Source organism: Semicossyphus pulcher, unplaced genomic scaffold, assembly GCF_022749685.1.
Source record: "Semicossyphus pulcher isolate SPU_LCO1_2020_fin unplaced genomic scaffold, fSemPul1.0.p SCAF_10, whole genome shotgun sequence".
Classification (NCBI taxonomy): Eukaryota; Metazoa; Chordata; class Actinopteri; order Labriformes; family Labridae; genus Semicossyphus; species Semicossyphus pulcher.
In genome coordinates this window covers 2,673,618-2,695,787 of record NW_027211604.1, presented here as the reverse complement: position 1 = coordinate 2,695,787, position 22,170 = coordinate 2,673,618, and the positions used below count along the sequence as shown (strand labels likewise).

At 43.1% G+C, this 22,170-nt stretch overlaps 1 protein-coding gene across 1 annotated transcript in view; it reads right to left on the bottom strand.

The window, feature by feature from the left end:
- The window catches only part of grk6 (G protein-coupled receptor kinase 6), a 45,619-nt gene extending 24,026 nt beyond the window's left edge, over positions 1–21,593 (bottom strand). Inside the window, exons 1-2 of the mRNA XM_069665698.1 lie at positions 21,352–21,593; positions 12,772–12,867 (exon numbers count right to left, since the gene is read on the bottom strand). Coding sequence (XP_069521799.1) covers positions 12,772–12,867; positions 21,352–21,403 — 148 coding nt within the window. The 5' untranslated portion in view covers positions 21,404–21,593. The remainder of the gene's footprint in view (positions 1–12,771; positions 12,868–21,351) is intronic.
- Positions 21,594–22,170: the final 577 nt, after the last annotated feature.

The window sequence follows — 22,170 nt, the reverse complement described above, 5'->3', positions numbered from 1 at the left end:
GAGCAGAGAGGTCAGAGAGGAGCGGAGAGGTCAGAGAGGAGCGGAGAGGAGCAGAGAGGAGCAGAGAGGTCAGAGAGGAGCAGAGAGGAGCGGAGAGGTCAGAGAGGAGCAGAGAGGTCAGAGAGGAGCGGAGATGAGCGGAGAGGAGCGGAGAGGAGCGGAGAGGAGCAGAGAGGTCAGAGAGGAGTGGAGAGGAGCAGAGAGGAGCAGACAGGAGTGGAGAGGTCAGAGGGATCGAAAAAGGAGAGAGACAAACTCACAGGCAGCTGTTTTCATCTGTACCACCAAATATTAACACACAATCACCGAGGTTTCACCTGCAGCGATCGATAACCTTTAACAACAGGAACAACACGTCTCAACACAACAATGGCCCTATAAGCTAACAGCCCCTGGGTGCTCTGCAGAGCGGACTGACTACATGAACACATGTATTCTTCAGGCCTTACAAAGTTCGTTTCCTTCACAGAAACATTTGCAACATGCACATTTGCATTTACAACAACATGGTTTGAATACTTTGAAAGTTGCATTGCTTGTTTGTTTCTGCCGGAGCAGTTTGCATCTCTGAAGCTCGAAATGCACGTTTGCTTTAAGATGAAGGCTAAAAGTTTTTGGCTAAATGTAAAGATGCATTCGACTTATTTCTGTTTTTTCTTGTGAGTCTTTTTGCCAACCTGAACCTGCTTGCCTGTAACCTGTAAGCAGCTGGCAGTATGTCATGCTCTCCAATATATCTGTGGAGTCATCCACCTGCATCAGGTGTTACTCAGCATGAAACAAAACAACATCTCGGTTTAGCTCAGTAGGTAGAGCAGGCGCCCCACGTACAGAGGCCACAGTGGACGCGCTGATCACAGGTTTGACTCCTGGTCTGCCGATCTTTTGCTGGTGTCACCTCCCACTCTCTCCTCCCCACATTTCCTGTCTGTCTTCAGCTGTCCTGTCAGATAAAGGCAAACCCAATATGTCAGCAAAACCCAGATAAAAACATGGCTCCTGAAGAACATGAGGCGGATCTAGTGGACGCAGGTCATTAAGAAGACATTACAGCATGTTCTGCAGCTGGTTAGCCAAAAGTTTATGTAGCAAAAAGGTCCACAAGTATGTTTTCCTGGGTCCTGAGTTAATTCGCTCGTGTCACATCATAAAATAAAACAGGGCTTTATCTAGAAAAGGAAATGAATCCAATCATTACGATACCGTTAAACGCTGTCGCCAACAAGACCTCGCCGTCTCCAACGTTCACGTATCCGCTCTCAGCCGTTTGGGCTGCTGAATAAAAGTCTGAAACTTGCGACGGCACCCTGAACACATTTATTCTCCAACAACGGCATGTTTTCCAAATGTTGTCAGACACACAGTTTGTTTTGACTTCACTCAGCTGAACATTTAAAACCCCGTCAAAACCAGGACAACAGCATGGCTGAGCTTTCATGTAGTGCTGCATTCAGGTGTGTACGTGTTTCTCCAAAGGACAAAAACAATTGCTCATATTGAAAGAGCAGAAGTTGACCTGTCCTTGCTCCACTAGTACAGGGAGCAGCCTACATTTCCCATGATGCAATCAATAATGTAATAACATGAGCTGTGCATATTTTCAGCAGTCTTCAGCATGTTTGCAGCACATTTAGATGTGTTGATAGACTCTGGATGGCTGCATGATGAGCTTGAGTGATCCGATGCAGGAGAGAGGCAGGATGCAGATATCACACAGCACCTCCTCTTAGAGAGCAAGGCCTGCATGTAGGGACCAACAGCCGCTCATCAGACCCTCCCTGCCTGCTTCTGGACATTAAACGAGCACGACTCGGGCGGAGTCACCAAATTAATGTCTTGTCCCTTTAATGAGTCATTTCCATCGATATCTCAGTGACGGATGTGAGCTGAGGCCTCGTCCTGTTTTATCCAGCTTTGAGTCTTTTCTGCTCTACTTATCTCTCCTCTGCTTCGCTCTGCTACGCCGCTACGTCCTCTTTGTTCCCTCCTGTTCTACTCTAATGATCTCTTTTCTCTCTACGCTGCTCCAACATGCTTCACATGTCCTGCTGCAAAGTGAGCAAAGCGAGGAAATGGTTTGTAAATGAGAGCAAAGGAGAAACACTGGAAGAAAAAGGGATGAGCTGAGAATGGTGGAATATCTGGGAGGCAACAACACGACTTGTTTGGTGGCTTTAAGACCAATCTGACTCCAGTTAACATCGCTAATCGATGGTCAATAATGCCTCTTTACATCCAGTCCGAACACATTGTTCTGCTCTCCACAAATTAGCTTCATTACAGCTCACGGAGCCACAATCCCACACTGGCTTCTCATGCGTGAAGCAGAACATCCCTCAGTTCTGGGAATCCTTCATGATGTGGTCGTGGATCATTGGTCATGACTGGAGGTGTAATTTACATGAAAGGACGGGACAGAACACGGCGTACCTCATCCAACACAGAACCTCCACAAAGAGGCCTCTGTCGGGCCTCCGCGGGCTTCACGGCCCCCATCAATACATTTATATACCAGATCAAAGCCGTCTCTTTATGAGAGGAAGGAGGTGATTACACACGCAGGCATGATGCGGTGGATCGACACTCACAGCTCTGTGTGATGCTGCGTGTAGTGAAGAGTGTTCTTTGTGTTCAGTTGCCCGTGTCAACACAAACATCACAGCACAACAACTACTGAAGGATTGCTGTGGAGACAGTCATGGTTTCGAGTCGCGAACATTAATCCTGATCACGATTTTGTCCTCTCGTCATGGTGATGTTGACGTTTAAAATGCTCCGCCTGAAGAAAACTCAAGCGCTCCCTAAACTAACAGCCGCTCCCCCAGGGGGCGATGGAGAGCTTTGGGCTTCACTCTTGGGGGAGCTGGCATGTCATGTCATGTGATGAGCGCCGACCTCACAGCGGCAGTTTAGAGAGGAAGAGTAAACAACAGAGACGGTCGGAGAAACTAAAGTCGGATGTGTGGAACAGAAGACGAAGAGCTGGTCCCCTGAAGCGGCTCGTCAGCGCTTGTTTGGCGGTGTTTCAGGTTTAAGTGATGTGAAGAAGAAACAATAATCAGCAGAGAGGTCATGAAACCTGCGTCTGCGCCGCAAAGCAACACGACTAACTTGTTGAAGCAGCTGAAAAAGTGCAGCATGATGAGTGTGAAGGCCGAGAGGAAGAACGAGCTGCTCCCCGTCCTCCAGCGTCAAGTCAGACATCCAGAACAGAGACGCTGCACAGAGCCACCCTATCACCCACCTACCAAAGAAATTACCCATGATGCACCACATTCAGGTAAAGGACCTAATTTTAAGTCCTTGATGCAACATTTGTGAGTCATCAATATTGATCAAAATAATCGTGATGATCATTTTGGCCGTAATCATGCAGCCCCACTGTCCACGTAGAGTATGTTTTATTTAGTTCCTTTTTGTTCCCACAGTACGACGCAAAGCTTGTGAACAAAATAACATCCCACCTCTGGAGCCAGACCCACTGAAGGAGCACTTGAATGCAGGGTAGGATGAGGAACACGGTGAACACAGCACAGGCTAACAGAGATGCTAGCATGGCTGTAAACTCTGATACCACTGTTCCTCAGAGGCAGTCTCTGTTACAGCAGATCATACATGTAGCTACACACAGGGACACGTCACGAAACCTCTCCGACCAAATATAACACAGCTACAACAACAACAACATGTTGAGCGTTTAGTCGGAAAATATCCAGAAGATTCCGAGCAACCAACTTCCTGTTGACATATTTACTGCTGGGCAGTTCGGAGGACAGTTTTATGCCACCTTGACATCTGATTAAGTTTCTGTCTTCAGTCTGCAAATCTTCCTGAATGAATGGTTTCCATATTGAAGCATTGCCTCAGTCACGTCCTCACAGAGCACTGAGTTCAGTGAGGCGACCAGGACACGAGATTTCCAAACAATTACACAACATTTTGCACAACAAATATGAGAACTACTTTACTGTGAATAAGGGTTTTGTTTTGTTTTTTCTAATTTACACACGTCACATCTGAAGATTGCATCTGGTGTTTAGTGGAAATAAAGAACATGCCTGAATGCAGCTGAGCAGTGTGCAAAGCAGCACGATCACAGTGGTCAGAAGATGTTGTGCAAGAGAGAACTGTTGCAGACGTCCTGCATGGTATGAAATAATGTGTGAGGAGAGAGGAGGAGAAAAAGGAGAGAAGAGAAGAAGAAAAGAGAAGAACTTGTTTCTGACAAACGAGGAAGTTGACTGTTTCCTGAATGTGTTTCTCAACCCTCCCTCTCCCCACGTCTTCTGGTTTCACAAAACTGTCAACGGTCAAACTAAGTTTTCAGACCTGAATCAGAACTTATAATTGTGACTCTCACACCTTTCTTTGCCTTTCACATGCATCAGTATTCCTCCTCCTCTCTCCCTCAGGCATCAGTTTGTAAGAACGTGTAGTTTTTGTGCAGCGACATGTTGAACTTCCTGCCTGCGTGCGTCACTCCGCCTGTGAGACGACACGTTCGACTGAACTCATTCAAATCACAGAGTATTTGCATCGCATCTTCAGGAAAGAGGCAGCGCTGAAGGTGTCCTGAAGAGACCAAAACTTCTGTCCGGAACGAAGTTCACACCAACACAAGTAGCACAAGTCAGCTCATGTCTGTGTATATTTCATGTTTAACCCGGCTGTGAGACAAACTTCCTCTTAAGAGCAATCAGCAGTAACTATTGGTGCTTAAATCGCAGGAAGTAATGAGACAGTAAAAGTCATCTTTCAACAATATTATTTGCGTCATCACCTCCAAGAAGAGGAAAAATCAAGAAAATGATGCAACAGATAAAAACTTAATGAAAGCAAAGTGACCTCAATTCAGCCGTCTGTCCATCAGAGATGTTTTTCCCAACTGAAGATGTCCGGCTGGGCGTGCTCGAGAGTTTACTGAATATCCATGAAGGTAAAATGTGGCCACAGGTACAGCTCTTGTCTGGATGAAGGGAAGGCTGTCTGATTTTTGTGGGTTCATTTTGGGTGCTTTTGTCCCGCCCCTCCTCTACTGTGATTGGAGAGCCGTACTTAAAGGTGTAATAAGAAGGATTTGTCTAGAAAAATAAAATATAGACTTTTACAAATGTATAAATCATCACTTCTGGGCCTCTATACATGTGTGCTGCTGAGTGTGTGTGCAGACCCTGTGAGACCCTTCCCTCTGCACCTATTCTGTTGTTTTTCTTTGCACAGGTCATTTTCAGGAGGGGCGCTGTCGTGGTTCCCTGAGCCAATCACAGCGTACAGGTGAGAGTGGGAGTGGTTCAAATTAGCAGCTGGGCCCCATTCAGACCGGCGAACATGGCCAAAGAGCGATGCAGAGTGTGCCTTCTTTCTGTTTGACAGGTAGGTGCCTCAAACCGGGTAGGACAAGCAAACCGGCGGTTAGCATGCTAGCGCAAAGGTAACCGATGGTTAGCATGGTCGTGCAACCTACCTACATCCTACTGATTGTAGCTTTAAAGTCACAATAAGAATGCAGCATTTTTCCCAAAGCTGAACTTTTTCAACTCTAGGGCAGCCAGAAAAATAGCCGCAAATGTTCAGCACTCTTTATTTACACTTTGCTACCAATGGCAGCGAAGACTAACAATGACTGTATATAAAGATGGACGACGCGTCTCCACCTTCAATGAAGCCAAATCCCCCGGACATGTGCCATCCTGCTCATCTGTATCCAGAGTGTGTGCAGTAGAGATCGGCTGGTGGAGCTGCAGTATTGACACCCCGCCCCTTCCTCTACCCAAAGCACACCTTTTCCTGTTGTCATGTTGGAGCCCTCAGGTGTCCTTGGCGTGTTGGAGCCCTCAGGTGGGCTCAGTCTGCAGCAGAACAGCTTCTTGTGTCGGTCTGAAGCAGATATTCACGCTGATGGAAAGTTCAGTGACTGTAATGTTAGTGTTAGTTACGTCTTCTCTCGCCGTTCCTCCTCTACTCTGCTACTCGGGAACAGAGCGCTGCAGGAGCTCCATTTGTCAACAGAGCTGTCAATTATGAGGCCACACCCCCTTTTTACAGCATCAAATAACTAATTAAAAATAACCCTGTCAGAAAAATGAACACTTGGACATAAATCAGCATGGAGGAGGCGGGCTTTATGAGCTATACTGCAGCCAGGCAGCAGGGGGCGATAGAGAGGGTTTGGCTTCACCTTTAGGGAGCCGTCATGTCATCCATCTTTTTATGCAGTTTCTGGTAAATAGCACTGAAAAAATATATAATTGTCTGACTTTGTAGAAACGTGGTCTGAATGTTGGAAATGAAACATAAACAGTGTTTGGTATATTTGCATTTAAACAAATACAGTTCTGCTTCCTTTTCGTGCTCTGATCTGCATTTTGACTGTTTTGTAGGTTGCTTACATAACTCTATTTAGAGGCTAACAACATTACAAGTTCCTCCTCATCCCCTCGTCCTGTAGTGACTCTACCACACCAGGCCTTCCTTTCAATTCTGCAAACTCGTGTCCGAGAAATTCAGTCGTGTTAAGTTAAACCCAGGGCTCCCAGGGTCAGAGGTCAGCTCTGACAGAAGAGTCTCCTCACAGGCTCCTGTAACTAAATCAATCTGTCTCTGTTTCAGTGTTTTAAGTCTTGAACCAGTTTAAAAATGAACGAAGAGTTTCTGAAACAGTTCCTCTGTTCTTCTACGAGTTCCTGAGGTGTAGAACATGTAATAAACTTCCTGATTTACTGCCTGTTCTTATGTCTGGTGACTAATTGTCCTAAAAAGCTCCAACAAACACATTTAGTACATAAACTCTTCTATAATCTCCTGGATCTGATCCCATCCAGCCTGCGTGTCGCCGCGCTGCACCTGAAGGCAGTCTAAGAGTTATCAGAGGTCGACATCAGAGCTTCTCCTCTAATGGACGTCCTGCTCACAATGTGGCCTGTGTGTTTACTCTGGATGCTTGCCGTGCCTTGTATGGATGTGTAGTACAACCAGACAGCGCCGGTGGATGGGGACGCAGCGGTAAACATCATGATAAGAGATTATATTGCACATCACATGACATCACATGTTGCTCGAGTTAACCTGCAGGAGAGGTCGACCCTTTGAAGAAAACATGAACACACAGGAAGGGTGAAATATTAGGAAAAAACAGGAATCTTTCCATCTAATTTTTCTGTTTCAGTTGTGATTATTTCTGGAAATGAAAATGTATTTGTTGTTTGAACGTGAGGAGACTGAATTTAATGCTGATGCCTCTGTAGTTATTTTAAATCGCGGCTGCATTGGTGTCAGACGAGCAGATTAACAGCACGCTGCAGAAACAGAAACAGACAACCGTCCCAAGAATAAACCCAAAACAGACATATGCCTAAAAGAAATATGCATACTCAACAAACAATAAGCCCCACAAACGGGAGGAATTTAATGTCACGTATTTATATTATTTAACGTTCCTACAGGAAGTTCAAAGTCCGGTCCAGGTTTTCTTTCCCAAACAGTCGATATCAAACGAAATATCAAACATAATCGCTTCATGTGATGAAATCAAAGTGCATTTCAATGAGTCCAGTTTGATACAGAAAGTAAATTCAGTGCAAGAAATAAACGGTAGAAAGGAAATTCACAGTTTAGTCTAGATTCCTGTCAGTCCTGTCTTCATGGAAATAACGCCCAAATGCCCCACGTGGACTTAAAATGTGTAAAAGAAAATCGGAAGCCAAACTAGCTACGGCACGACAGACGTACGTCTCCCTGAGAGTCTGTGACTCTGCCGCCATCTTGGCCGACAGCGTCTACAAGAATCCACACAAAATGAAAGTTCCTCACAGCTGCGTTTAACGCGATCTTCGGCAACTGGAAAAGACGGTTGTCTTCAAACTGGGTAAGAGATTTACTCGATGAACCACTTTGGATTTAGAGTTCAGGATGATGTTTAAGGGTGTTGGGAGGGGAGCTGATAGCAGAGAAGCGGTTGCACTTTTTGTGTCGATGTTGGCGCCCCCTGTGGACAAAGCTGAATGTCTCCTCTCTCTGCTGATCCCGTCCTTCACATGCGTCACCGCCTCCTGCTTCCTTTTAACTGTCTTAATGTATCAGTCGTTTTGAATCGCTGCCAGAAAATGTAAACAAAGGCTCTTTCATTCAGCAGTTTGTGAAGTGCTTTGTTAAACGCGACCTGGTAACAGCAGTGACTGACTGTCTCTATAGACTTAGTTTTAATGTCCACGTCCTTCCTGATGTTTGCCTGTGCAGGTCACACTGAGGCATCGTTGAATTCAGTCTGTTTCATAACCAGATAAAAAGTCCTCACAGAACTTTTAAGTTCATGTTCTTCTTGTTCAACAGTTGTTTTCTGCACTCAGAGGATTTGAACATTTTTGATTTCCAGTTCTTGGATTTTTCCGATGATCATTTTTCCATCAGCGCTGGCTTTAAATCTCTTTGACAGGGAATTTCCTCCATCTGGGAAAACCAACAGACTCACTAGACACTAAAATTGGATTCATTCAACGCTGTAAATACTCATTAACCGTTTCCTCCTGTGAAGTAACATTTACTAGAAACATCAGTGAGCAGCTGTTCTAGGAATCTTTCTGTCTGTCAGGTGTTTTTGATGTAACGTCTTCAGTAGGAACCTGTGAGCTTTGGAGCCAAAGACAGGGTAAGGAAGTCAGACAGCACTAAGAGGCGCTAACAGACAAAGTGCCCTAAACATAATTTAATGCTAAAAAACGAAGGCCGTCGGTTAAAAAAAGAAACGTCTGACAAAAGACGTGTTGTAGGATATTTATACTCAGTGTAGAACAGAAAGAGGAGCAGAATCTACCCTGTGTCCCAGTTCTTGACTGTAGTTCTTGGTATGATTGCTGTCTCGAGGAAAAAGGCTTTAGCCTGGAGGGGGAATAGACGTGTATTTTTAAGATAAATCTTCTCAGCATCACACTCACTCTTCACATAGCTGTAAACGTTCAATGTGGGAAAGTCCCACACTGATCTGCAGGATTGGAGGTCCGTCTTCAGGCGTCAAACCGAACACACAGCAGAAGAAGCTGAACATGTTCCCTCGCTGGCTTCCAACAACACTTTACATCTTCTAGGGATGTCAAGATTCACCGATAAGAAGCAGTAATCGACTTTAACATTAAACATGCAACTCCATCGGGAGCCCTGGGTCGGTTTGATCGTAAGACGAGCGTCAGTTGCCCGACAATAAAGTTAGGAATCGGTTTACTGAAGAGGTGCAGCTGATCCTGCACACTGCGCTCAGCGCCTCTGAAGCTGACCTTGTCCCCTTTCCTTTTCCACTTCAAGTTTTGCTTCAATGCCACAGTCCTGGCTTCATTGCAAATCCAGGCCTGATCGTCGACGTGGAGACAGCACGTGTCACCTGCTACAGGAAACCTTTTACTCCTCTCCTGGCTGTAACCAGAGATCTTCTGTTTGTTCTGGTATCATAAACTCTCCAATCTGTCACCTGTTATTAACCATGCTGCTGCTTCAAACAGCAAAAACACTGATCTGCTTCCTCTTTCTGCAGCGGCCACAGTTTCCTCTGTGGTAAGAAACTGTTTTTGCATTCAGAGTTTTCGTGCGCCTGACTTTACTGTGCCGGATCAAAGATCTGCCTGTTACGAAAAGAGTCGAGTTAGGACACATTTCAGCTGCTTGTCTGTGAAAGTATTGTAGTCTGTACGTTTGTGTTGTATGCAGGCTCATGACGAAGCAGCTGAGGGTCACAGAAAACACAGAAATTAAACAGAAAATTCATTAAAAAGGGAAAATAAAAAGAGAGAAGTTACAACAGCTCGCTCCCCTGCGTCCACGTGTGACAGGAAGCAGTGAAATCCTCAACATTACAAAACACAACATGAGTTTGAATCTGCCGATGACAGAAGGCGCGTACAAAGGTCGTCTGCAAGAGCCCGAGTGATGGACGGAGGAGCGCACTGACGGTGACAGCTCAGTTCAAATCTGCAGGGATTATCAACTCTTTTTTACTTTGTCTTTGTGACGTGTGTGTTTTAGTCACACTACCTTTTTAATGACTTCACTGGGTCTGTGCTGGAAAAAGGGGGGTTGAGTACAAAATGACTTGAAAATCATTTCTTTCAAAATTGTTTGTATTTTTAAAAATTTGCTGCAAAAAAAGTTCTTCTTGAATCACTTTGCAAATGTTAAAGTGGTTAAACCACCAACAAACGATGATTTAACTCTCACTACATGTTAAAGGCGTCACTACTCCTCAAAACTAGTGAAAAAGTGAGATTCTCCGTTTGCTCCTTTAGCTGCAGTGTAAGTTCATTAAGTTTATTTGATGTCAACATTTAGAGCCTGAGCAGAATGTTTTTTTTTAGACTGAGGCTGAAACCATTTCTGATTTTGGACAAACAAAATCACCAATAACCAATAAGGTGACGATATAGTGATTTTATTGAGCTGGAACTTTTTTATGTAGATTGTGCACCAACTTTGTTCCAGTACGAGGATGCAAACGTACTCAGAAGGCTGCTTTGTTAAACAAATTACTTTAGTAAAGAAATGTTTACCTTTAAAATAAAACATTTTCATGAAGGCCCAAACTGGAACACTATAAAAGCCCACACTGGTGGATAGCGTTGGTCGGGATATAATCTGCATTACTTTGTGTATTGTCCAGTTTTTGTTCATGACATTATTGCTGTCTCATGAGATGCACTACTTTAAATATATGGTAAACGTTCGTTTAGGTTACGCTTATAACTTTGGTTCTCTGAATGTCACATTTCTTGTGAACTGTTTTGCAAGATTTGTTTTTTACAACCACACATGATCATTGTTCATCTAACTGGAGATCAGAGCGTCCTCTTTGAAACGATTCCCTGGACAGAACCAGTTTTTCAATGGATGCAAAACCCAAACCCAAGGTCCCCGAAAAGACACCACCGGAAGGCTTTAAAGAAACTAAAATCATGGCTGCAAACGTTACTAAATTAATTATTTTAAAATATATACAAAAAGTAAAACTGTTGGTCGGACGTTCCTCTGTCTTTGTTGTGCTGTACTCATTAAAAAGTTCACTTGCAAAGGAAGGTCGCCGCGGGCTGCTGATTTGTTCCTCCACAGATTTCATGCCTAATTCTGCTTTTCACGGAAGATGAGTGAGTTCATTCAGAAAAAGGAGGATGATACGGCCAAAAACTCAACCCGATTTAAACACAATAATTTTTTCTGCAAAAAGCTAGAAAACACCAACGTGATGGGAGATGCATGATGCAACATCTTCTCCCCGTTCTTTACATGAACCTGCAGCTGGGAGCTTGGATACCCAGCACAGGGATGAATGGCTGTTTATTGTTGCAGACTATTATTAGGAGGAAATGAAAAACCAACATTGATCATGTAAACACAGTGGAACCTAATACATTATTAATAATAATTAGATCATGTTTCTGTTTGTCTATGTTTCTAAAAATAGCCCGATAATGTGACTTAAGTGGACACAGATTGTTGTGTGCCTGATTTGTTTTGAACCTCGGGGGCCACCGTACCAAATGACCATTACATACGATTAAGTGTTTAAGTTATAGAGGCTGCTGTGTGTGAAGAGACAACACAGTGAGACCGGGTTAAAAATAAAGAGTATGATTGAATAAGAGCTTTGATGATGTATAACACAGCTATACATAGACTCATACACGTCCTGAAGACTGAATCATACACTTATAACCCGGGCTGGAGGCCTTTCAGTATGGACTTTCCCTCCGCGGAGAGGAAGGAGAGTCAGCTGCTGCCAGTTAAAGAGAAGATTCACCTTAAAGTATCAACCACATGTCTGTGTTTAACGTTGTGCAGCTCAGCTGTCATTAGGGAAACTTGTAGCTCTGTCCGTCTGATGCATTTGTTTACCCATGTGCTGCTTCACACTAGAAGTGTGGCTCTGTGGATGGTGATCTCTCCGGCTGAATCCACATGTCTGCACTTCTTTGCTGTTGCAGACTTGGCAGTTGAATTTTTTGGGAAGTCTTGTTGAGTCGAGTATCGAGGGCTGTCCGAACCCACAATTTATCGGGTCCTTAAGAAGCCTCAATCGGACTTTCTGCACACGCCCACAAGCGAGATGTTCGTGCGGCCGACATGATTGAAGTTTTAGCTTGACTGTTGCTTTGAATGTTTCCACAGCAACAAGACAAACAGACTTGATATGAGGCTCGTCTGTCGGACGCTAATGCAGCCATGAAGTCTTGCTCCCTTATAGACTCGATGTAATGGTGCTGAACATGTCGCAGTTTGTTAAAATATTAATATATATATGACATATGGGGTTTGAAATTAGCATAATAAGTTAGCAGTACAGCTAGCAGCTTTATGAGCCGACCCTGCCTGGTCTGAGGACTCTGAGGAAGTATTGGTTATTACAACTCAGCAGGGAAAGCTGGTGGGGGTGGTGGCAGAATGATTTCGTGCTAAAGAAGCTTTTATAAATCAAACCCATGAATCTAAATTGTGTTCAAACTGCAAAACAGAAAACCTGTTATTCTCTGAGGTGCATTTTAAAACTCACAGCCAAATAAAAGGTTGTTTCAGGACCTCAGAAGGTCTCATTGTAAAACCTTTTACCTCCTCCAGACATCCAAACCATAAGAGGTCTGGTGAGATCTGCACAAGATTTGTTTAGCTGGAGGGGCGTTAAAACAAAGTCACCATGATTACATCTGTTTCAGAGGCCTCCAGAAAGGGCACAAAGACTTTCACATCGTGGCAGATAAAACCCCTCCTGTGTCAGACAGGGTGAAGGCAGCGTTATCTCACCTGAGGTCTGTCGCAGCTCTTCGCACAAACTGATGTGGGGAAACTGCAGCAGCTGCTTCCATTTCTTACTTTTTCCTTTTCTGTTCCCGCCGCCTCCTGTGAAACAAAAACAAAAATGAGGTCCAAGAAAGAAGCATTGGTGACAAAAACAACAAAGACACACTTCGGTGGAAATAACAACTATTTAACATCAGAAATATAACAGTCAAAAGTCAAAAGGGTCGGGGTTGTACATAAATTGTTCTTTAGTAGATGAGGGTTTTACAGCCAGTTATTGTGCACCTCCAGGTATTAATGTGAGTCAACAGCAGGTCCTCACAGGAGGAGTATGTTCTGTGTGTTCATGTCTGCGTGAGTTTCTTGAGAAGCAGCACAAAGAGCGAACGTCACTCGAGCAATCAGAACAAAGAGAAACCAGAGGAAGTTCCTGTCTGCTCTCAGGAGCTGCTGCAGGTCTCAGAGCGCGCTCAGTCACCACAACAGCATCGAGAGCCGACACCAAGCGCAGAACATTACATTCAAATTAAAGAACGTTTTCAGTCCCGACACGTTGATTCCAGTTTGTAACAAGAATAACAAACAGGATATTCAACATTTTGTTTACATCATTTATAAGAGAAACAGAAACAGAGTTTCCCAAAAGAGTCGAGTTGATGCTTTTCTACATGTGCTATATAAATATATAAAAGCTTTGACCTTCTATTTGTTAAAAAACTTACATTTTAGATTGTTATTATGACTAAAGTATAGAGTGTGACTGATAAAGTTTTGTGCACTGTTTTAATTGGGAACTTTTCTGCTTCCTGATTGGAGGAAACCACAACGATTGTCTGAGCTGAAATAAAGTTTGAATTCATTTGTAATAAATAAAAATAACTGATATTTACGACATGACAGATGTAGCATTAATTGTAAAAAAGTACATCTAATGATAAATGCAGCCGATAACAAACTGCATGAACATAATGGACACTGTTTCATTGATCTGATGTTGTGTAATCTTCCATAGAGGGAGCACTGTTCTTCATGGCCTCATTAAATTGACCTATAGGGGAATTGTATCATGAGGCACGAGTCTGTCAGTTATCAATAAACAATTTATCTTTGAGTCTAAACATCACAAAATTGTGAAAAATACTAGTAAAATTTTTCCAGACCTTAAATGTCTTGTTTTATCCAACATTCTGAATATTCAGTTTCTAGAGATATAAAACAGGAAAAGCAGCTCGACGAGCTTCAGCCAACAAACATGTGGCCTGTTTGTAACTTCTGATAAATCACTTCATCATTATTATAGATTCAATCGATGTTACAGATCAATAAACCGTCTTTTGACCTGAAACACTGACAGAGAACGTGACTCTGTTATTCAACACACTATTCACATTGTCTGGTTTCATTTTATTATTTTACATTTATTTATTAATTTTGTTTAAGGAAGACACGGGATTAAGATTGATGCCATTTGTGTTATTAATTTATTCGAGTATTTAGGCTTTTATTTTGATAGAGTCAGTAGTTCTGCACCAGGTGATGTGCATGACCAGGTGAATGGTTATTTACCTGGACACACCAGATTACTGTAAAGATAAAACCTTTGAATAATCACAGATGAAACCGTGTGTTTGCCTGGATCCTGCGTACGGTCGCCTCTCTCCACGCCACAGGGGCTGGTTTGTTCCGGAGTTGCGGGGTTGTTATCTGACAAATGTTTTAAAATCACATATTTGTGTGCTCAAGGTGAAAAAGTACCAAACCTTTGCAGCTTTGTGTAAATCAAAGATTAAAATGAAGACAACTCGTTGCAGCTACAGCGACGATAAGAACTGGTATACACTTCCTGTCCTGGGTTGCCAGATTTGCGATGAAGATGGAATAATAAGCTCTGATTGGCCAATTGATTCTCTATCTTGGGGGAAATTACCGTCAACGAGCACAGCACAAACCCTCTCTGAATCGCCTGACAGATCTAAGATGTGGGCGATGATATGGAGAGCAAAGCTTTTTGCAGCCTGAGAGGCAAAACCCGGGGCAGAAAGAGGGCCACAAAGCACACGCTGTTCCTGCTGGAGCTGATAGCTGATGAGTATTTTTATCATCGGGGCTTCACTCCACTGGATTTAACAGGTCAGAGGTCACTGTGAGGAGGGATTTTTTAAACCTCAAGAGTAAAAGTTGGTGGGAAATGTCACTGGTCGTCCTTCAGGTCTCATCCTGAGGCTACTTCAGTTCTTGGAGATAAAATATGGCAACGCTGTGAAATGTCTGAGACTAATGTTGCTCCAGGACCAAACAAACAGTCTCAGTGCAGAAGCTGATAACAGAGTTGTTGTCTCCACAGAGGAGAAAGTCTACTATGCTTCAGGATTTGGTATTCAAATCCTCCCGAGCCGCTGCGACTCGGACTTCAGAGTAATTCTTGTCTCAGATACGATGCAAACAAGTCGTTTGTTTGTGTCCAGGAAACGGATGATAAAATCAGCCACAGAATGAGCAATGAGCTGATTGATAAGAGAGAACTGACGATGTCCTGATCACCGCCTGTGCATTAGTGGAGATGAGGCAGGAAGACACTGAAACTCTGATTCTGGAGAAAACGATAAACATGTAATGAGACTGAAGTCCAGTTAGCTTTTAGTCACAAGGAAGAAATTATCCAAACTGGGAGAGAAGAAGCTTAGTGACAAAAAGGGTCACAGGGTGATCTCTAAACAGGGATGTTGTGAGCAGGAGGAAGGCAATCAGGTGGTCCTCTCTACACCGATAGACCTCTGAAGGTGTGCTGAGGTATCAGAGACGTGAGCAGCAGATCCTTTAAGGCCTGTAAGCTGCGAGGTGGGGCCTCCATGGATCGGACTTGTTTGTCCAGCACATCCCACAGACGCTCGGTTGGACTGAGATCTGGGGAATTTGGAGGCCGAGTCAACACTCAAACCATTCCTGAACCATGTCTTCGGTGTGGCAGGGCGCATCATCCTGCTGAGAGAGGCCACTGCCATTAGGAAACCCTGAATCCATGAAGGGGTGTACTCGGTCTGCAATAATTTTTAGGTAGGTGGGTGTGAGGACACAGTGCATCACAGTTCGTTGCGTATCGGGTTGCGTAGGTGAAGACCGGTCAGGATGCCCATGCTGAACCCTGTCCAGCACCAAAAGCGTCTACAATGGGCACAGAAACCTTTGGTCCTGCCTTTTACGTGGATGTTACTTTGACACCTTTCTATCAGAAGCAGCGTTTCACTTTTATAGCAGTTTGAGCTACAGTAGCTCTTCTGTTGGAGCGGACCACACGGGCCAGCCTTCGCTCCGCACGCGCATCAACGACCCCGTCGTTGGTTTACCGGTTTTCCTTCCTTGGACCTCTTTGGTCGGTCCTGACAGCTCCAGCCCGGGAACACCCCACAAGAGCTGCAGGTTTGGAGATGCTCTGACCCAGTCGTCTACCCATCACAGTTTAGCCCTTGTCAAAGTCGCTCACATCCTCACACTTGCCCATTTTTCCTGCTTCCAACTCATCAACTTCGAGTACAAAATGTTCATTTGCTGCCTAACATATCCCACCCACTGACCGGGCCATTGTAACGAGATAATCAATGTTATTTAATTGTAAATTGTAAAATAATGACGTAAAAAAAAACAGCACTCTGATCCAGCACGCTGAGTTATCATGGTTCTGCTCCTGCACCATGTAAATGTGACGACAAACGACACTTTAGGCGGCGTGAAGGATTGATTTAAGAGTTAGCCTGAGGAGAGGAGCTGCTCTGAGTGCTGGTTTAACAGCATGTTTGTCTCTGTCGTGTTCCTGTCTTCATTTTAAATCTCCAGCCAGCAGAGACAGAAGATTAATGTTTCTGTTGATCGGTAGGTTGATTAATGACGTAATTGTTCTGCACTCAAACAGCCACAGATGTCGTTGTTATCAGGGAGGAAAGGAGACGTCTTCTACCTGCTGACCTTTTATACTTAAGGTCAAACCCCACTTCCTTTACATTAACAAGTGTCTGATTAAGAGCCTACATTCTGGGCTGCACTCGTCCCTGTTTGTGCTTCGAGTATGTGCTCGTGACGTCTGAAGGACTCTACTTCTGCTGCACCTGCAAAGTACATTAAAAATAACCCACCTGAGTGATTCTTGCCCTCCTAAAAAGCAGTTTTAAAATAACACACAGTTTCCTCTAAATATCCCGATACACTCTTTGCTTCCTGCTGCTTTTCAGATTAAAAGCATTAAAGGAACGCGCTTTTATTTTGGAGTAGCTGCAGGAAACCTTCAACAGTTTAATCAAATAGGCTGTTTTTTTTTTCCCTCTGACGTTTCTGAATGATAAGAGAAGGTCAGCACAGTTACACAAGAGTCCTTAAGAGAAGACAACTCACCAAGCACACGAGACCAGCTGACAGCTCTCAGTACAGCTGTGGGTTAAAAACACTGCGTACTGTGTTTACTCTACAGCTGTTTGATTTGTGCATTATTACTTAGCATGATTTGTTTGCATTTTCTGGTTATACTAAAGCGCTAATAACAACTTGGATCAGTTATTTACCTGAGGAGCTGCTGGAGCAGAAGCTGCAGGCACAACCAGGTACGAGTGAAATACTGACTAATAGATACGCCTGTTGGTTTTTATGGGTCTTCACACATTGCAAAGTGTGAATCTTTCAGCCCGTCGCGACGTCAGCCACACTCCCCCAAACGCAGACCGGGACTTACAGCCGATATTTTTATACAAACATGAACGGATGCAGGTTTGTCAGAGGTGGGGGCACATGAAGAGTCCTATAAGGTCAGAGAATAGGAGGGAAATATGATATATTATAGACTGTGTATTATTATCAAACTGGTTTTTGGGCTTCACAAATCAATGGTGTGATGAAAGAAAAGAAAGTGTCTGGTGTATATATAATTTAAGAGACATTAAACTTTATATTAATAAATCATGAATTTACATCTTAGAGCTATGTTTTGCTGCCGTATCTTTTACTTTATAATTTAATTTAAAGGGATTTCTCTCCTAAATAAATGCTCAAATTGATCTTTAATAAAGCTGGGTTATTATACCTGAAAATGTCAACAAGAGTTATTAGATGTTGTTCAGCCCTGGGTAGCGTCTGCAGGTCTTTCTTTAGCTAATATAAAAAATAGCTCAAACATTATTGTTTAGTTAACTTTCCAATAAACTACATAAAAAACATCACTTTGCTTTTTGTATTTATTGCTTTTACATTTTTTTTGTTTTTATTTCTTTTCTTTCATTGTCTTTAAACGCAATTTCAATGTTTTCTTCACGTCTTATTTTTAATGTATTTCTGTGCACCTGAAGAACTCTTTGATGCCTGGTGTGTGACTCTTTCAGTCTGCAGGTACAGGCTCCACTAATCAGCAGCTGAGACAGTGGCCTTTAAGTATAGCCTGACAGGCAAACACCAGAGCAGAGAGACGCACTGAGGCCACCTGTACTTAATAACCAGCTCTTCTTTTCTTGCTGGATGAGAAAGAAGACAAGAAATCAAACTGAAAGCATCACAGTGAAGCGGACATGAATGAACACGTTTCTGTCAACAGGAAATGACACAAAAAACCAGCAGAGTGAGAACTCTGTCCAGAGTTCCACCTGTTACCTCTCCGATCCTGTCGCTTTAACTTCACATTAATGTTCAACACTGGTGTCACAAACCAAACATGATATATTTTAAATCAAACGCACAGTGTTTCCTCTCTCTGCCACTTTCAGACACCAAACAAACATGGGAAGTTGCCTCATGGTTTAAAGGAAAACTCCACCCTAAAACTTTCACACCATCTAAAAAGCCTTTGTTCCAACTCGAGGCCCATTTTTCTTTTATTGCAGACTCACTTTTCTCCCTTACATGTCTCAGCTTATACTGTGGAAGTCTGCACCATCAAGAAAGATAATCTATCAGTGAACATAGAGGCCTTTATCTTTTCATGGTAGGTTAAGTAAGTTAATTGTGATCAGTTACACTGTGACACTCGTCTTGTCATGGTCCTCTACAGACGTCTTACATGACATTTGAAGGCCTCTGTAATTCAATTTCCAAGGCAACGTGAAAATGGAAAATGTTGTGTCACAATGTGAACTTTAAACAAGTTGTAGACGGTTCAATCAAGTGATTTAGTTTTGTACTTTTCTAAAGGTCAGTTGAAAGACTTCCCAGAGAGACGGATTAAAAACAACAGGGGGTGAGATATTGGTCAAATATTAAATGTTGTCCATAAACGCAAGCAAACGTACGAGAACTTCGCCTTGAATAAAACACAAAGGAAAACATTTAAACATCAGCTATCTAATTAAACAATTAATAAACAAGATTATAAACACTGTTTGATGTCAACATTCAATGTTCTAAGGGTTGTTTTTACTCTTTCAACATGAAAAAGTCTTTCTGAAAAGCTCCAACTGGGATAAATAAACGAATCTCTTCTGCAACTTCAGTGAATGTTACATTCAGCAGCTATTTCGCATAAAGAAGGAAGGAGTTAGGAGCGACCCTGTCCACATGGAGGGTATTTCATGCTATACCAGTTGTATGGCCAACTGCAAAATCTGCAGTGTTTTGAGGGGTGGCACGGGCACAGCAAAATATAAGCCAACCAACTTAACCAAGCACAAAAGACAACATCATGCCAAAGAACATGATGAGTTGTTATATCTGAGGAGTTTTAACCAAGATGACAAAGAGATGACGGTTATTTCTGTTTTTACTTTAGGATAACAGTAAGACTGGCGCCGGTTTAGCTCTGTGGTTAAATCATGCGGGCCATGTACAGAGGCTATCGTCCTCGATGCGGCGGCCCCTGATCCCGAAACAATCGTCTGTCCTCTCTAAAAAATAAAGGCACAAAAGGCCAAAAACAAAGATAGCAGTACGTTTAAGAGTACACCTATTAGTGCCTCTTTAATAAGCTTAAACTAAAATATCTATACAGTATCTTGTCCTCTTAGCACTCCTGTAGCTGTGTTAGTGTGTTTAAACCTGAGCCTCGTGATGTTATCATAATCAAACTTCATCTTTGCATCTTTCATATGTAAAACACTTCTGGCGGCATGTTTGTATGAAAAGTACTCAAACTATAAAGGTGAAAAGAGTTTGCATGTAAACAAATGTGTCTTTTTATAGCTTCACCAAACAAAGTCTGGTCAGTCTTTAGGGTGAGGTCATATATATAATAATAAAGAACACCTTGTCTAGGCTCCAGAGAGGTCAGAGGTCAGAGGTCTTTCTGAGGCTGGGACATACTGTGCCTTGCTCAGGGGCACTTCAGCTGGGCAGATGGGTGCCAACACAGAAGCTTGAGTCATGTCCATATAGGCACAACGTATAAGCTGAATTGAGCAGATAAGCTGATAGTGAGGGATCATGACACTCATCTTATGTCCCTCTGCAGATGGCTTAGGATTATGTTGACGACCTTTTGTCCTGTTAGAATAACAATAACACAGGGCGCTGGTGATGTTTCCATTGTTCACATAAAGATGTTTGTTTGTTTACAATTTATACTGCAAGTATTCACAAGTGATATCATGCAGATAGCACAGACTGTGCCAGCGTTTGAAAGCTGTAACATTTGCTCTGCAGCTTTAGCAGTTTTGACATTTAGCTGACCTATAAACCTGGAGTGACTTAACAAGATCCGAGTAGCCTACAGGTATCAAAACAAAAGTCACAGAATGAAGACTGCAATGCAAATAAACGCCATTTTAACAAGAAGACTACACAAAAACATAACAACAGAATTGCAAGACAGTGCACAATGTACAAACTCCAGTACAGCACAGCAGCTGTGCCTCAACATCCTGTTTCGCAAACGTCAGGACGATGCTGCAACATCAGCAAGGGAAGCCCGATGTGTCGCTACAGACACATTTCACAGTTGCAACCCCTTCCGGACCCCTTTTACTTCGCATTCAATGTAGCTAAACCAAACTTCATTTATAAATCGGTCAGTTTTTGTATTACAACGGTTTCTGACCACTTTAACCAATGCACACATCAATACTGGAATCATTTTACAAATCTCTTGGACCCAGTCTTTAATTCGGCATGCACTAACATTTCTTCATTTCACTAAGTATTAAAGTACATCTGGCTAGTCTGGCATCCCCACTGCCTGTCTTACCAAGCCTCCCTGAGAGGCTGGCTAGCCGTTACAACTGTGTTACAGACAGTTCACATTGAGCAACGTCAACAAGGAAGGTAGAGATTCTATCGTAATAAAATGATAAACCTTAACAATTTCCAAGCCGAATTAGCCACAGTTTGCTAAAAGGTTAGATACAATCTTCAGACAGTTTAAAGTGCGTCTATACACTCACGGATAAACCAAAATAATTTTAATTGCTTAAGTTGAAAATGGAGTTCGGTACGTCGTTCTAGCCACCCGAGTGAATGGCGCGTATTTAAGGTAACATCCTCCACATATTGAACCGCATCACCACAGAATTTGATCACTGGCCAAGCGGAAGTGCGGTAACAGTTTATATGACCCCCGGCCGGGGCATCCCCCATGTTTGTACCGGGAGAGAGGAGCTGTCAAACCGCCATCTCCATCCTTACCTTCCCGAGCTTTCAGCAGCACCGTGTTGGCTACGATGTTCTCCAGCTCCATGTTGATGCTGTCTGCGGTTACAGCAACAATAGCAGACGAAGTTCCCCCCCACCCCCAGCGGCTTCAATCTCAGTTTATCCTCCTTAAACACCGTCTACCACCTCCTCCCACCGCCCAGCACAGGAGGAAAAATTCAGACCTCCGTTTCTGCTTTCGAACAGTCCTGTCCGGTATCAGTCCGCACCCCTCCTCTCCTCTTCCCCCTCCTCTTTCTCCTCCTCCTCCCTCTGTCTCTCCGCCCCGAAGCTGCTGTCAGAGAGGAGGAATAAACAGACTTCTCACTCTGTTATGAAATTATCGATTAATAAAACACAGAAAAATTTGATAGAAATCACAGACAGACGTCTCACTCGGCTCATATTTCCCGCTTCTTTTTTGAGCTAGGGCTTGATTTAGCTAGCTTCTTTTCCTGAAAGCTCAACTCATGACGCCTTTGGGTTTTTTATATTCATTAGTAACATGACATTGCTCACAGGAAGCAATGGCCAGCTATAGCTGCCAAATGCTAAAAAAATTGTGTCAATCTTGTTTTGTTTTTTTGACAATACAAAAAATATGGTTATGTTAGCATGGCAGTTATCTCTTGTATAGGAAATAGTAGCTTAGTTTCACACAAAAAAGGAGAGATCCTCTTTCTTTATTTTCCTGGAACCTTTACAAAAGATAATTGAGTTAAGAGAAGGTTATCATTTCCAGTATCTTCCTACAAAAAAATAGAAATACCCCCAAAAAGCTAATTATAATTTATTGCTGTACAGAACTGGCGC